The sequence below is a fragment of the Leptodactylus fuscus genome, chromosome 2 (genome assembly GCF_031893055.1).
Source record: "Leptodactylus fuscus isolate aLepFus1 chromosome 2, aLepFus1.hap2, whole genome shotgun sequence".
Lineage (NCBI taxonomy): Eukaryota > Metazoa > Chordata > Amphibia > Anura > Leptodactylidae > Leptodactylus > Leptodactylus fuscus.
Genome location: NC_134266.1, coordinates 75,581,911 through 75,598,272, shown reverse-complemented (window position 1 = coordinate 75,598,272; position 16,362 = coordinate 75,581,911). Strand labels below are relative to the sequence as shown.

Here is a 16,362-nt window from a genome sequence, read left to right as displayed (position 1 = left end):
TATGAGAAAGCCGCCAGCGTTTCCGTAGATATAATTAACATGATGTAATTTACAAAATTGCGCTGGTTTTGGAAATCATAGCGTATTCGCGCTGCGGATTTTAATGCAAAGTGGGGATTTGGATTTGCATGAATCCCATACCCACTTTGCTGTTACTGTATAACGCTGTGATTTTTCCGGCAGCATTTAAGCCGCGGCCGAATCGCGGCGTTTCCAGCCTGTGGAGTACTGGCTTTAAAAAGATTTTTCAATGGGGAAAGAAATGAAAACATGCAAAGCCCCAAGTAGCGTCCCACAGCAAAAAAGTGCTGCAGGAAAAAACGTAGTGGCAAAGCATCGCTATTTTTCCTGCAGCACTTTTCACAGAAAGTTTGCAGATGTTTCCTCTGAGGACTTTGTGCATCAATTATCTCTATAGGGAAACCACAGGCATTTCCGTAGGTATAATTGACATGCTGCAATTTCCAAAAATGCAACCGTTTTGGAAATCGCAGCATGTCTGCAGTAGTATTTTCCCACACTGTGGGGATGGTATTCGCTAGACTCCACCATACAGCGACTATAAACTGCCACGTATTATACCTTGGTGTTTACACCACATGGGACCCGGCCTTATAATCATTAATGACAGAAAAGAAACAGTACTCTCCAATGGCCAAGTACTCACCAATAACCTGCTATTCCTGTTCTAATTCTTACCAGGACAAAATACAGAGAGAGAGGGGCACCGAGCCGACCAATGTGTAGAAATGATGGGTGAAAGGTAGGTAAGCAGAAAATTGGCCGCTCACCTGGAAGAGTTGTGTGTGACACAACAACTCTATGACGTATAATATTGGAAGCAACAGGGACACGAGCAGCCGCTGGAAGGAACGCCTGCAAGACGTCAAAGCAATGAAGCGAAAGAGGGACCGTCCTCCTTGTGGAAGATGAAAGGAAAACCGCGCTCGCCCAGGTACAGTGAAAAGACTTTATTTTGCACAATAAAGTGCAAAATAAAGTCTTTTCACTGTACCTGGGCGAGCGCAGTTTTCCTTTCATCTTCCACAAGGAGGACGGTCCCTCTTTCGCTTCACTAATTCTTACCAGATCCCCATTGATCTCTACTTCCTCTTTCTATCTCAACACAAAGAAAATGTTGGCAAATGCCCACTCAGTGGTGCTTTACCTACCCTGAGGGGTACTTCCTGTGTGTCAAGGTGAAACCAAAAAAAATTACCACCTCATACATCTCATTTAAAGGGGTTGTCTGAGATCAATGCACACAATAGGTTACTAGTATCTTGTGGAGATACAACATCTGGGTCCCACAGAGATCAGCTAATTCCACCGCCAGATGCTTCAAGTGTATACCTTCAAGTGATTGAGAACAGAGCTGCAGTTACCTGGCGCCACTGCTACAGTATACAATCTCTGTACACTGTATACAGCTTTGGGCTCTGTACATTGTGTATTAGAGCTTTGGGCTCTGTACACTGTATACAGCTTTGGGCTCTGTATACTGTATGGCTAAGACCCCATGGGACGTCCTGCAGCTAAAAAGAGCTGTGGAAAGAACCGCGACGGCAATGCATCGTGGTTCTTCCTGTAGCCCTTTAAACAGAAAGTTTGCGGAGTTTTCCTCTGCAGACTTTCTGTTACAATTACATCTATGGGGAAACCGCTAGCGTTTCTGTAGTTATAATTGACATGCTGCAATTTAGAAAAGCGTGCCAGTTTTGAAAATCGCTGCTCGTCCACACTGCAGTTTTTACTGCAAAGTGGGCATGGGAATTGCAAGAATCCAATCCACTTTGCACTTACTGTAAAACGCCGTGATTTTTCCTGTGGCGTTTCCGCCGCCGACAAATTGCGGCGTTTCCGTCCCGTGGGGCCCCTGCCTATTAGAGGTTTGTTCTCATTCACCTGGATAGAAGCAAACCATAAACGGCTTCCAGTTGCCTAATTGGCTGATCAGTGCAACGCCCCACCCATCAGATTGAAATCAATGGGAGCTAGTCAGTTCTTTCTTCCACAAGCGGTTTGTTCTGGCTCCCGGGAAAAAAAAAGCGACATGCTCATTCTTCAGGTGGATGCCGCAGCCGGTTCAGCCTCGGACGTCCACCTAAAGACACTCCCTCCTGACTAGGCCCATTCTTTTGGGCCTAATCCGTAACAGAATGCAGTGCACCAGTATCCAGTCACGGCTACCGTTTTTTTTTTTGTCCGGAATCTGAGGCGACCTCCACGTCAAATTCCAGACCAAAAGACTCCGTCTGAACTCAGCCTTACCCTTGGGACTCAGACAACTCTATCAATGAAAAGATGAAAGGCAAATCCAAAGATAATTTGTTAAAAAGAAATGCTGTCAGACCTGTATTCTTTAGCCAAGCCTGGTAAACCTTGATTTGTTATCTTGTTTAATACCTTAATGTGATAATTTTGATACAATCTGAGCTGATTGAAAAAACAAAAAACAAACTTTGCCCTGGATATTTTTCCTTGAATCATGAGAAAAATCCATAGGCATTGTGTATCTATAATTACAGTATACATATGTATGTTCATATATTTACAACTTGTACTATATATATACACCATATGTTGTAAATGTCTGAGGCAGATGTGGAAAAAATGCTGCTGTTAATTTATTTTTGACAATTAGCAAAATACAAAGTGAACAAATAAGGCTATGGCCTGACGTAGTGGACCGAAGCAAAAAAAAAAATAGAAAAGAACGCAATGCAGGAAAAACCATGGCGGCAACACATCGCAGTTTTTCCCCACAGTGTTTTTCACAGAAAGTCTGCAGAGATTTCCTCTGCAGACTTTCTGCTTCCATTATACCTATAGGGAAACTGCCAGCGTTTCCTTAGGTATAATTGATATGCTGCAATTTCCAAAACCGCAACGGTTTTGTATAACCCAGCGTGTCCCCTGCATGTATTATTCCCCAAAGTGGGCATGGGATTTGCTAGAATTCCATCCACTTTGCTGTGATTGTAAAACGCCGCGTTTTTTTCCACCATGGTCAAAGCGTAGTGCTTACACCACTTGGGGCCTGGCCTAAAAATTAAAAAAAAATCGAAAATCACATCAATATTCTGTGTGAATGCCCTTTGAAGTAGGAGCTCTGGAAGTCATGATATGGCCCCCACAGAGCCCTGATCTCAGCACCATCAATTCTGTCTGGGGTTACATGAAGAGACAGAAGGATCTGAGCAAGCCGACATCTACAGAAGATTCGGTAAGTTCTCCAGAATATCAGGAACAGGGAACAACCTCCCTGCCGAGTTCCTCCAAATACTGATGTGATATTCATTTCTCATTGGTTTTTTCACTTTGCATTTAGTTAACTGACAAAAATAAACTATTAACACTTCTGCTTTTGCAAGCATTTTTTCTTAATGACATTTATCCCCATACCTGCCTAAAACTTTTGCACATATATAATTCACACACACAAAACACACTAGTTCTGTTATGCTGATGTAGCCCCTGGACATCGGTCCCAGATTCCTCTTCGTTTTCCTTTCCCCAGCTCCATGCGGCCTATTGCCTATTCTGGGGTGTAATCCGCCTCAATATCAGAGGCAAATTCTGCCATGTGAACAGACCCTTAGTCTTCATTTATATCTACACAGTGGGATCTCAATGGGGTTGTTTTTGGCTTTTCTCTAGTACTTCTGCAGTGCTACTTTTGCATCAAAACTATGGATTCTATTAAATTTAATAGAGTCCATTAGGGTTGGCCAGTATCTGTAAATGGATCCATCACTCTCCCCTATAAAAGTAAGCCATGGCATTGATGTGACCAGAGTATTATTATTACTTGGAGAATAAAAGAACACATGGCATGGAGGCCGCATGTGGCCAAGACCTTGATAAACCATGGTGGCCAATGGTTATAAGACTCAATGGGCAACAGTCATGTGACCACTTGTGCAGTGTTTCAGCTTTGTAAAACACATGGATTGTGTGGGATTCCCCCCCCCCCTTCCCCATCAGTATGTTTTTGGAGTGTGGGAGGAAATCCACACAAACACGGAGAGAACATACAAACTCCTTGCAGATGTTGTCCTTGGCAGGATTTAAACCCAGGACTCCAGTGCTGCAATGATGCAGTGCTAAGCACTGAGCCACCATGCCGCCGGATTGTGTGTTTTGTTTTTTTTTAATGTAGATTGTGAGTCCCATATAGGGATCACAATGTACATTTTTTTTTCCTATCCATGCAAACTCCTTGCAGATGTTGTTCCTGGCGGGATTCGAACTCAGGACTCCTCCGCTGCAAGGCTGCAGTGCTAACCACTTGGCCACCGCCAGATTGTGTGTTCTTGTCCTTATAAATTCACTTGTTACTGCTATCCCTCCTTGGAAACATTCAGATCTATGATCTGTTAAACAAGATGCTATTGCTCTTACTTGAGTCCTTTTAGTAATGCCGATGGCACATTCTAGGGATCTAATAGTACAAAAAGACAATATACAGCAAGACATATGAGAAATATTGAAACATTAAGAACTGTAATGTAGGTAGGAATAAGTATCTTCTCAATTCGTACCAGTGCATAGCAACTGAGAGGTTCAGGGTGAACGATCCTTTAAAGGTTATGCCCAACTAGTGAGTGTACACTTGGATCGTTCACATGCATTACTTAACACACCTTTGCTAAAGCATGTAATCTGGTTGTTTCTTGCGAGATCTGGACTTGTGTGCCTGAGAGGTTCATATACTCTTATGAACGCTGAGGATACAAGCCAAGCCTTGTAATATGTAAATATACCTTTCATCTTGAAGAACTGATGTGATTATGTGATGAAGAAACCGAAGCTAAACACAAGTGTCTGCCAGTTCTTCCTCTAGTGCCACACTGGCACATACATTTATTCTTGTTCTAGTCAGCTCAAGTGCTTGCTGCTAAATCAAGGGTATATTTCATTGTGCCAACACCCTGGCAAATAGAAAAAAACACAAAGAGCACCGCACAATACCTAGCGCATTATCCCTAAATAGTTGAAATCTTAATCACTGATTAGGGCAATAAATAATCACCTTGTGATATGTATTTAAGGTGTAAAACAACAATATCACTCAAGAGGGTTGTTCAGCAGCAAGGATCCCCACAGTAAACAATATACAATCAAGACCAGTCGTCCAAATGTAAATACACAGGAAAGACGAAATAGAATCAATGGATCCGCGCTTACCCTTCCAACGATTTTTATTCAGCATACAATAGACAACACACAACGCGTTTCGGGACACAACCCGTCCCTTTCTCAAGTGTCCGTTTTTGGAAAGGACAAAAACGGACACTTGAGAAAGGGACGGGTTGTGTCCCGAAACGCGTTGTGTGTTGTCTATTGTATGCTGAATAAAAATCGTTGGAAGGGTAAGCGCGGATCCATTGATTCTATTTCGTCTTTCCTGTGTATTTACATTTGGACGACTGGTCTTGATTGTATATTGAACACCCTGGCAAATGTCACTGAATTTGTAACTTCTCCTTCATATGTAAGATTCACCAAGAAATAAGAAGTTACTTACAGTGTGAATCCTTCCATGCATGGCCACAATACTAAATCTTACCTCCAGCACTGCATCTTCTGGGAGGTCAGTACAATGGACGGTATTTTTCACTTTATTTTTCCCAAAAAGTGCACGGAGTGTCCTAGGTCGTAGATGACGGGCTATTTCCTAAAATAAAAAACAATGAGAAAACAATTATCCAACTATATCCCTTGTGGGGTTCAGCGATCGGGATCGGAAAAGATCGGATTCTGATCGGTGATCAAGTAAATTTCACGATCGCGATCGGAATTCCGACCCGATCTTTTCCAGCAGGATCGAGATCGGAGGTTATCTCAAGATCGGCTCAACCCCAAAAGTGACTTTTCCCATAGAAAAGCATTGACTAGGGTTGAGGATCGGGATCAGAAAAGATCGGATTCCGATCGGCGATCGAGCAAATTTCACGATCGAGATCGGCTGGAAAATGATCGGAAATCGGATTTTAAAATCGATCTTGAAATCTCAAGATCGGCTCAACCCTAATCCCTTGTTATATGAAATAGAAAGATATTTGTAGTGCAGTTTCATGCTTGAAAAATTGTTGCTATAGTAAAGGACATTTTGAGAAAAACAATATACAAGTTACCAGTGGTAACAACGCAGTAGATCAAGGATCTCTCTATATTGCATTAGAGGGTTAGGAAGCCAATTGTCAGTGCTGGTCAGGTTTTTTTTTTTTTTGGAGTTTCCCATTAATTCCTATGGGAGTTATGGAAACAGCGTAGCTCATGTCTTCATAGATTTTGTAAAGCCTGACACAAAGCACTGATGTACTTTTAAAAGGGATCCATTGAAGTCAATGGGAGGCTTTTTTTCAGCACTGAAATTCCACACCAAATTCCTCACCATTTTCCTCCGTGTGAATGGACCCTAAGCCCCAGCAGGAGGAGTGGATTTAATAGAAGGTAAACATCTAAAAGATTCCACTATATGTTCCATCCTTTCTGACTTTGGCTCAAAAAGACACAGCAAAATCTGCAATGAAAAATGCTGAAATGTGGGGCAATGGGGGGCCTCAGGGTTAGTTCACATATACATTGGTATTCCACTCGGGGGAGTCTACATGGGGACCCCCCCAAACGGAGTACCAAACGCAATTGCAAGCTCTGTCCAGTAAAAGCACATGGACCCCATAGACTATAATGGGGTCCGTGTGTTTGCCGCGAGATCTCCGCAGCAAACATGCGGAGAGGAACGTACTTCACAATCTACTTTTTTCTCCGCATGACTCGTGTGGAGATCTCGCAGCAAGCACACAGACCCCATTATAGTCTATGGGGTCCGTGTGCTTTTACTGCACAGCCCTTGTAAATGCGATTGGTAGTCCATTCAGGGGGTCCCCATGCGGACTCCCCGAACGGATTGCCAAACGCAGATGTGAATGAGGGGTCAGCTTAACTCCCATTCATTGCAGCTGCTATAATGTGCACATTCTTTGCTATGCTGTCTATACAGGAAGAAAGTGTATTGTTACAACATGTCAGTCTTTGAGCCGGACATTATGATTATTTTGATCTTTCAGGTTTTAAGTGAAATTTTTACTTTACGATGAGTTGAGTCATGTTTAGCAGGGTATTATCTAGCACCTACCTGCGGTGCTGCAAAGGTTTGAGGCTATATTGGTAGCTGTAGAAGAGTCTTGGCTTCTTACCAAGTTCCTAATTTGTATTTGTACCAGGACATAGTTGGATTATTATACAGAAGGTGTGGTGTTCTCTGTCTTGATGTTGTAATATATATTGTGAAATAAATTGTGCAAAAAAGAAAACCCTGCAGGGTATGATCTGTTTATCTACAAAGTTGTCTGAAGGCCCAGTCTCCAATGCAATGAGAAATCTCCTTGACCCACAAAGAGGAGTCTGTCACATATAACTATTATTCTGCCATAAGAACTGGGAAAACGTCTTTCAGTCCCGAGTTATGTATTCCTGTAATAGCCCTTTTGAATGGCAAAATTCATCACATGATGTAATAGCTTATACAACACTCATAGGGACATTTTTCACGCTGAAAAATCTTTTCATTGAATACACAATTATTATAATTTGTGTAAGTGCTTGAACGAAGAGAAAAAGTGTGCTGCCTTTCCTCATCACATTAGAAATGTGACGTCTATGCCATAATAGAAAACTGTATAGTGTGACGCAAACATGTACGTTCGATGTTAAAACCATATTTATGTACATAAAGTTGTCACCTTAGGACTCAAACCCTATGGGAAATTAGGTCAATAATTTTCAAAAAGTCAATCTTGACAACCGTGAGCATTAGGCCGAGATCAGATGGCTGTACTAAACCCACATTATGGCCACATCACACAATCCCTACAACTCCGGGTCATAAAATTCAGATCTAAGGGCTAGTTCACACGTAATTATTTGGTCCGGATTTTGATGCGGAATCTGCATCAAAATCCGGGTCAAAAAACCGCCTCCCATTGAATTCAATGGGGGCCGGTTATTTCCTTTTTCCGCGAGCAGTATTTTACTGCTCACGGAATAAAGAAGAGACCTGCCCTATCTGGATGCGGATTCTGCGGCGCTTTCTGCCGCGGCGTCCACCTCAAGACAGTCTCTCTGGACTAGGCAGGCTTTCCGCCTCAAAATCTGGACCAAATAACTATGTGTGAACTAGCCCTTACAAAGTTTGTGAAACATTATAGCAGAATTACAGACAGATTTCAAAGGGCATTTACGGTAACGTGAAAAAAATCCAGTTGTTTACACTGCCTCTCGAGTAGAGGATTTTACAGGGCGCTGAAGATCATCCAGAAAGACTAAGATAAAATGGATTTGTACAGGTTGGTTTTCATAACTTCTTCATAAAGAGACAGAAATATGGATAGCTTTGACCTACACTAGTATACAACCAGTCCCAATATACATGAGCTTAATCGTAGTAACACCGGCTGATTCTAAATCTTATGTGTATGGGGTCTTCTTATAGTGTCCCCATTCTCCGACAGATGATGGCATGTTGAATTTAATGTTTTCTGTCGCTGCCAGAGGGGTCTGACAGATGCTTACTTCCCTCTCCCCAATAAAAAGACAGGGACACTGGGCAGAGGAAGGAGTTTGGAGAAACAGATGTCAGTATATGGGCAAGTCTACAGCCAAGCTTGTATGTAACAGTGGTGAAGCTGTAGAAAAAAATATACCAGAAATGTCATCCATTACTGCTCTCACACATTCATATCTTATAGATGGTTATGTGGATATGACAATTGCAGAAATGCTACTCTTCTACCGCACAACTGAGAAGGAAACAGAACCAGGACGGAATGAAATTCAGAAACTCATGCTGTACTGACCTCTGTGGCACTAGTTTATTACCATAGCACTGTCACCACATTGTGGCATTATTTCATCATGGTTGGGTTTACATAGGACAACTGCAGCCATAACATGCAACATGAAGCCATAGGTCTGAAATCCTGCTATAGCGGGGGATTGCACTCGCTTGTCACTCCATTTACACACTGTCATAGTAAAGCTATAGTAAACAAGGATTATACAGTAGTCTTCTTATCATGTGCAATGACTACAGGTCTCAGACTATAACAGAAGGAACAAAAGGGGTTACTGTGAAAGGAAACTGCAATAAGGAGCCGACTCATTGTGTATGTCCAAGTCCTCAGGAAATGCGTCTATCTACCATGAGATCTGCAGTCATTTCTGAGATAAGCACAAGAACAATGGGGGAGTTAAGGATCAAGTAATGCTAGGCAAGAAACAAAGTCAATTCCCTCCATTACATTACAAAGTGGTGAAACTGCCAGAGTTTAGATGTAAGCAACACCAGTAGGTCTGATGTAATTTTATACTGATGTCATTTCACATAAGAGTGTATTCATAAGAAAGCACATTAAGGGTGCATTCACCGCAAAATCACGGCCGCAAAATAACGTGGCACTTACCATCCACGCTCCCATTGAAATCAATCGGAGCGTATACAGCCCGCAAAATCTCACACGGCATATACGTGCCAGGTCACGTGGCACGTTACTCCGTGTGAATGCACCCTAAAGGGAGTCTGTCAGCAGTTCTGACCCTGCTTCCTGCTGACAGTAAATGGTAGGGCCCTGGAGGACTTTTCAAACATACCTATGTGAGTAGTTGTAGTGTCAGCCTTACTTTGAAATATGTTTTATTCCAGTGTGCTTCTCCGGCAAGTGCTCTGAAGACGTTCCTTCATGCTGAAGTGTTCTCCACTCTATAGTGATCTATATGAGGTCTTCCCCGACAGACAAAAGAGATAAAAATCTCCCAGTTGGATTTCAAATACCAAATCCTTTAGTTCTCAGGGAGACAAGCCAATGCCAAGGGGCCTCGAAAAGCCAAACGTTCACGAGACACAGAGCTGTTGACTGCTATTCAATGTATATGACCATCCAAAATCAGGGCAGGCATATTTGAGACCAAGAGACCAATGTGTTCCAATGATAAAGCCATCTGTCTCTGTATATCTATGCAGATATCTAGGTAACGGATGTATATATCAGGACACAATGTTTAAAAGAGAGCAAAAACATTGTTATTGAGGAGGGGCCTTGTATAAAATGCTTTGGACAGGGTTTAATAGTAACATTTGTCTCAGATGCAGACTGCATGATGTGTGTGGAATATGCCGCATAAGGTGCCACTTACTGACATTTCTAAGATTTTACACTTAGAGTCAAAATAACATGAAAATGTCTTCAGTATATGTGAAGAGTATATAGACAAATGATGGCAATGACCTATATATAACACTATATTTTAGTTAGGAATGATGTGACCAGTCTGACCTCCCAGTCATGTGTCTACATATAATAGCTAGTACAAGGCAATGAATAGGTTACATCATATGGGAAGTGTACACATGACTGCTTTACAATCCAGCACTTGTATGAGAGTAGGCCTCGGCAATGTAACCATTGTTAAAGACTTCTTGATCATCTACTTGATTTTCACTACTACATCTCAGAGGAATGAGAACTAGTGCAATGAATACAATCTGCATCAGGTAACATCCACTGCTTCTGATCACAATGGCGTTATATACCCATGACAGAGATGTAGCTACAGCGGGTGCAGAGGTAGCTGGAGCTACCAGGCCCTGGATCCTGACAGGGCTTCAAAAGTCCCATTTCCCCATAAAGTATACCACTGGCATTACATACAAAATAAGACAAGAATTCTAGGGGTCCCATTACAGATTCTTAGTTGGGGCCCGGGAGCTTCAGTTTACTCCACTGACTCATGGTATGTCCAAAAGTACAGAAAATAATCCACTGCAAAATACAATAGGTTTATATTAAAAGCAGGTCTTTTTAACTTGTGTATGTCTTTTCCAGTATGAAAATTAATTTGCTGATCCAGACATGTAAAATGTGTCAGAATTTGGTAAAGATTCTTTAATCTCCCACTGATTTCAATAGGAGGCACGCTGAGAAAAGAAGCGTCCTGCCCTATCTTGCCAATGTTTCAAAACTGGAATGCAGAATTGCTGAAACAGCAGCAAAACCTGAGGTCCTACAGAAAAACCTGACGTCATATTGTTTCTAGGAGTATTTCATGCTGTGTGCACATACCTTTATAATGGCAGCTAAAATCTATTGTAATGCTGTCTTTAAACATGGTCAATGATTAGAAAAACAATGGTCTGAGGATCTTAAAAAAAGAAAAACTTACTTCCGGGCTATGGAGATGGAGTCCGAAGCAATTTTGGGTGGAGTTGGAATCAGATTTTCCCATTTTCATCATAATTTACCATATATGCATAGCTAAACCTGTGTCTTCCAATATGATAAATGGCTAAATATCATCAATCCACTGTATTAGTAACTATTGGTGAAAAAACTCCCAAAAATGCTATGGAATACATTTCACTACTAATGGCTATATTGTTAACATTTACCATTATATGTATGGACACTAAAGATGCTAAACTTTACATTTACAGGCTAGAAGGCTCACTTTAATAAGCTCCAGCATTACATTCTGAGTGAAGGGGGATAGTAAATGGATTAGAAGACTGAGAAGATGCCTTAAACAGGATTAGAAGAAGGACAACACAGACTAGAATAGATGCGTGGCACCGCCATGGGTTCAGGTGGAGACTTCTAGTACACAATATGGAGCTTTCTTTCTATAGTTGGACCACTTTGTTTAACAACATCAGTACTTATGATACAAAATACAGGGAATGTTCACATCACATTTTGATCATCCATTTAATGTATCCACTTAAGGGATTTGCTAAGAATGGATGGAATTGGATAGGCATCTGTTTATATAGCGTTAATGCTGAAAAATGAAATGTGGATCTGTTTCTGAATTCTGTACTCTGTTCTTTATGCTCAACCAAATCTGGACCAATCTATACTAAATTTAGCACATAGATAAATCAGGAGCTTCCGAAACGTTGAGACCAGCTTTCAGCACTCCAGGAACTACCATTCTCAAAAGATTCACAAAATCAAATATGGCACCTCTGTCTTCCACATGGAGAGCCTTCCTTCGTATCATATCATTGACCTGAGTTCACGCATAGTTTTTTGGTCAGGATTTTGAGGCCGAATTCGCCTCAAAATCCTGACCAAAAAGAGAACTCCCATTGAAATCAATGGGAGCCAGTCAGTTCTTTTTTCCAGGAGCCGTTTGTTCTGTCTCCTGGGAAAAGAAGAAGCGACATTCTCATCGCCTCGCAAATCCGCTTGAAGACACTCCCTCCTCCCGACTGGGCCCATTCATTGGGCCTAATCCAGAGCGGTGTGTGCCACTGGATGCCAGTGCAGTGCAGCTACCCTTCCCCAGCCATTTTATAAGGTATGGGTAAGGAATATGCAAATAAAACCTTATTGTTGGTACTTGCTCTAGAGCATATTCCACAGATAGAATTCTTAGCAGGGCATGCATGCTCTAATAAGTCACTGTACACCTCATGCTGGGGTCTCCTTAATGAGACATAGTATCCCTTCTGATCCGTGTCTTAGACAGCCTACACAGACAGTCAGTACCCTGCTTCATACTAAAGAGAGTCAATAACCTTGAAAGACATTGGAGATGTTCTGGTTTGTCTATATATCCAGATTATTCTACTAGAATTTATGAAAAGCATGCATTGATCTATAGGGAGCTATCTTCCAAAATGGTGGTGCTAGAGCAAGTTCCTCTTTTACACCAATGAAGTCTTATTTGCATATTCCTTGCCCATTATTCTTAGCAAGGCATGTATGGTCCCTAATGAAACACAGTATCTCTAATGACCAACGTACATATTGTGAGAGTTTTCAATGTAGATAAAAATATATCATTCTGGAGTCCAGGTGGTTTAGCTCACAAACCACAATAGATATAATCGTATCCACTACTCAGGTCTGTACAGGTTTTGGTTGTATAGAAGAATGTTTTCCTCCACCAACAGCAAACATCTTGGAGATGGTGCACATTTAATGCATAGTTATGAGGAATAAAAGAGCACAACACAGAGGTAATAAAAAGATGCGCCAAAATTGTGATTAATTGGAAGTACAAGTGTTTGCTAAAACGGCCATGACAGGAACGGCGACAGGTCCTCTTTAACAAATCTGTGCACATATAAAAAAAATCTGTAAAAGCTTATATAAGGAATATTAATTTTATTTTGTATAACAAAAAGTGTGACTGTAGCCGTTGCAACGCTTACGTGAAAAATGAAAAATTCCTTCTAATTCTGTATATACTAAGTGGACAGCAGATGCTGGTGGAAAATAAAATTGTAAAAGGACAATTCTACAATTCATTACATATCTACATTTTTTTTTATATTTGCTAAGTGTGAACAGACCTCTTTCTATGCATGCCATTATATTAGCAGTGAAAATACCACAATGGTAGATGCATTGGTGGCCAGTCTATTATGTCTGCTCCTTTAGGATCCATTCACACGGAGGAAAATGGTGAGGAATTTGGTGTGGAATTTTCCACGCTGAAAAAAAAAAGCCTCCCATTGATTTCAATGGGTTCTGCTAGTGAAAAATTCCGCTAGTGGGAAAAAAAAACTAGCAGAACCCATTGAAATCAATGGGAGGCTTTTATTTTTCAGCGTGGAAAATTCCACACCAAATTCCTCACCATTTTCCTCCGTGTGAATGGACCCTTATAACAGGCATCAGGTCTAACTGGTTTTCAGAGAATTTCCTCACTTCTAAACATAAATTTGCTAATGTATCCTTGTACACATGGCTAGTAAAGGAAAGTGATATGACCGGGCATAAGCAGGTAAGCCTGATTCAGTGCATAGAATGCGAGAAGGCAAATAACATGAGCAGTGTTCTATGTATCTGGATCCAACTAATAAATATTAATGGACTTTTCCTGCAAATTGCCTTACGAGGATGTGCACAGGATATACAAAGAAGTCATCCTCCCTCATATATATTTCATCACATTTCCAGATCACTCAGATCTATTTTATTTTGTTGTTTTTTTTCTTTTTATATCGCCCACCATTTCATCCTTTGGATGGCTAGAAGTCTTATACATACCGCTGGTAATTGATATTTCAGAGACTGTATCAAGCTGCAACTTAATAAGCAGCATATTCCTCCTAGTTAATAAATCATTCAGCGGCCAGGTCATTAAGTGCAGTTGTTTTCTTTTATCTTATATATCTGTCTAAGTCGATTCTCAGAAACCCATAAAATGATATCATTATCTCAGATGTATACAAGGCTAGCACTGGTCTCTAAGACTTTATTTTCCATGATGATGAGTGTTTTAGAGCACCAGAAATCAGTAGGAATCCCCTCAAAAGCTTTCTAATATACACTCAGATTTTGGATCTATACCCTGCTGCTGGTATCCTAAGAACATGGGTAAGGAATATGCAAATAAGACCTCCTTGGAGGAAAAGAGGAATTTGTCTCTAGCACCAACTTTTGGAGGGTAGCTCCCTATAGATTAATGCCTGGTTTAAAAGGAAAAAAAAAACTTATTGCATAATCTGAGTATATCCAAGACAGATAGATAGCTGTTTTGAGGTTGTTGCCAACTATCAGTGCAGATCATGGTGCTGGCTGTGTGAGAAGTCTAAAACGTGGGTCAGAAGGATGGTCTCTCTTCTATTTTGACTTGGCGATTATTTCCATATTATGCAATTACGTTTTTTTTTGTTTTGTTTTTTTTAAAAAACATGCATTGATCTATAGGGAGCTACCTTGTAAAAGATGGCTCTAGAGCAAATTCCTCTTTTCAACAAGGTCTCATTTGTATATTTCTTACCCAGAATTACTAGAAGTGCACACATGTTCTAATAAGTCCCTCTACTGTCTTTCCATAATGAAATGAGACATAGTACCACTTCTGATCCATGATTAATCCAAGTGACATACACCTCAAAGGAACCTCAGGGTTGCCAGGATCCTTTTCTGTTTGACTCCTGTATACTTAAATGGTGTGGCAGCTTATGCTTAACCTCCTTCTCATAGGCTAAGGCCAAAGCTCTGACGTACCATCCATTACACAGTGGTGACTGGCTTGGAAGAATAAACTTGGAAGAATCAGAGACAGGCAGGTACCGATGATATGGGAATAGAAAGATTTTTAATTTTTTTTATTTTTTACATTTTAGCCATGTTAAAACTTACTTTTATATGTCATAATCTAAAGTGAACCTCTCAGGTGATGGAGGAATGGCCCACAGGCTACTGGCATTGGTCATCAACATAATGTTGGCAAGGTTGATCACGTTTGATGAAGTTTGATGAAGGTTTACTTTAAGTCACATAAATGACCTGACAAGGTCATTATAAGTCCCATAAATATCTGTATGTTTTCTGATAGCTCTCTTCAAAATTTAAAGAGGAGCATTCACCACCTCCACAATTCAAGATTTTAGCATAATGTTAATACCAACACAGTTGGAATTTCCTCTGTAGCCCCTCCACTCATGAGTAACAATTACAGTTAGATTTGGTGCCTAATATGCTATTTAGTCTCTGTAATGTTAGAAGGGCGGAGTCAGGCAGGAAGGGGGATGTGATTCAGAGCTCCAATCAGAGGCAGCCAGTGTCAGAGACCAGAATCGCGCCCCATGCCTGCTCCTGCCCGACACCGCCTTAGTACAGAGTCTAAATAGTATATCAGGCACCAAAACTAACAGCATTGATTGCCTGGGAATGGTGGGGGCTAGAAACAAAATTTCAAACGCACCAGAATTATTGGAGCAGTACCTATTAAGTCATGTAAAAACTGTTGGATGTGGTGAAAGGAACTTAATAAAGGGCTTTCCTAGGAACATAAACATAATTAAATTTATATTGGCACTTTCCTGAGCTTCAACAAATTGCAATGGAAAACAACTGCAGACAGGCGACATGCTCTCCAGCAATGCCCAGGACTAAACCAGTCCCATTTTCTGCTGGTAGTAAATTCTAACTGTAAATACCTGTGAGAAGAGAAGTAACATAGACACCTTTATAATCTTTCTTAAGCAAATACGGAGAGTCTACCATGCAGGTGTGTACAGACAGATCTTATAGTACTACATGCCACAGCACCTCTTTATGCTAATTAATGCTACAATGAAAGAAAAAAAAAGACCTGTCTTATAAAAACCTGATCTACCGGATTGTGTTCTCAGCATAAAACTCTGCACAGCACTGCATGACTTACAATGCTCAAGGATAGCCGCAGGGGAATGAAAATCCAGGAACCTAAGCTCACACTTACTACTTCATACAACCACTCCTAACTTTATAATACTGTAGCAAGATGGTTTTTGTTTTTTCTGCTATATCTGTAAAGCTAGGGCAAGAAAAAGAATGAAAACAAATAATAATCTGC

The 16,362-nt window shown here is 40.9% G+C and overlaps 1 protein-coding gene across 2 annotated transcripts in view; it reads right to left on the bottom strand.

Annotated features, from left to right (window-relative positions):
- Window positions 1-16,362, bottom strand: part of NME7 (NME/NM23 family member 7) — a 115,136-nt gene that overhangs the window by 10,288 nt on the left and 88,486 nt on the right. For both annotated transcript variants that reach the window (XM_075264025.1, XM_075264026.1), the window contains one exon: window positions 5,573-5,680. In XM_075264025.1, the coding sequence (XP_075120126.1) occupies window positions 5,573-5,680 (108 nt within the window). The remainder of the gene's footprint in view (window positions 1-5,572; window positions 5,681-16,362) is intronic.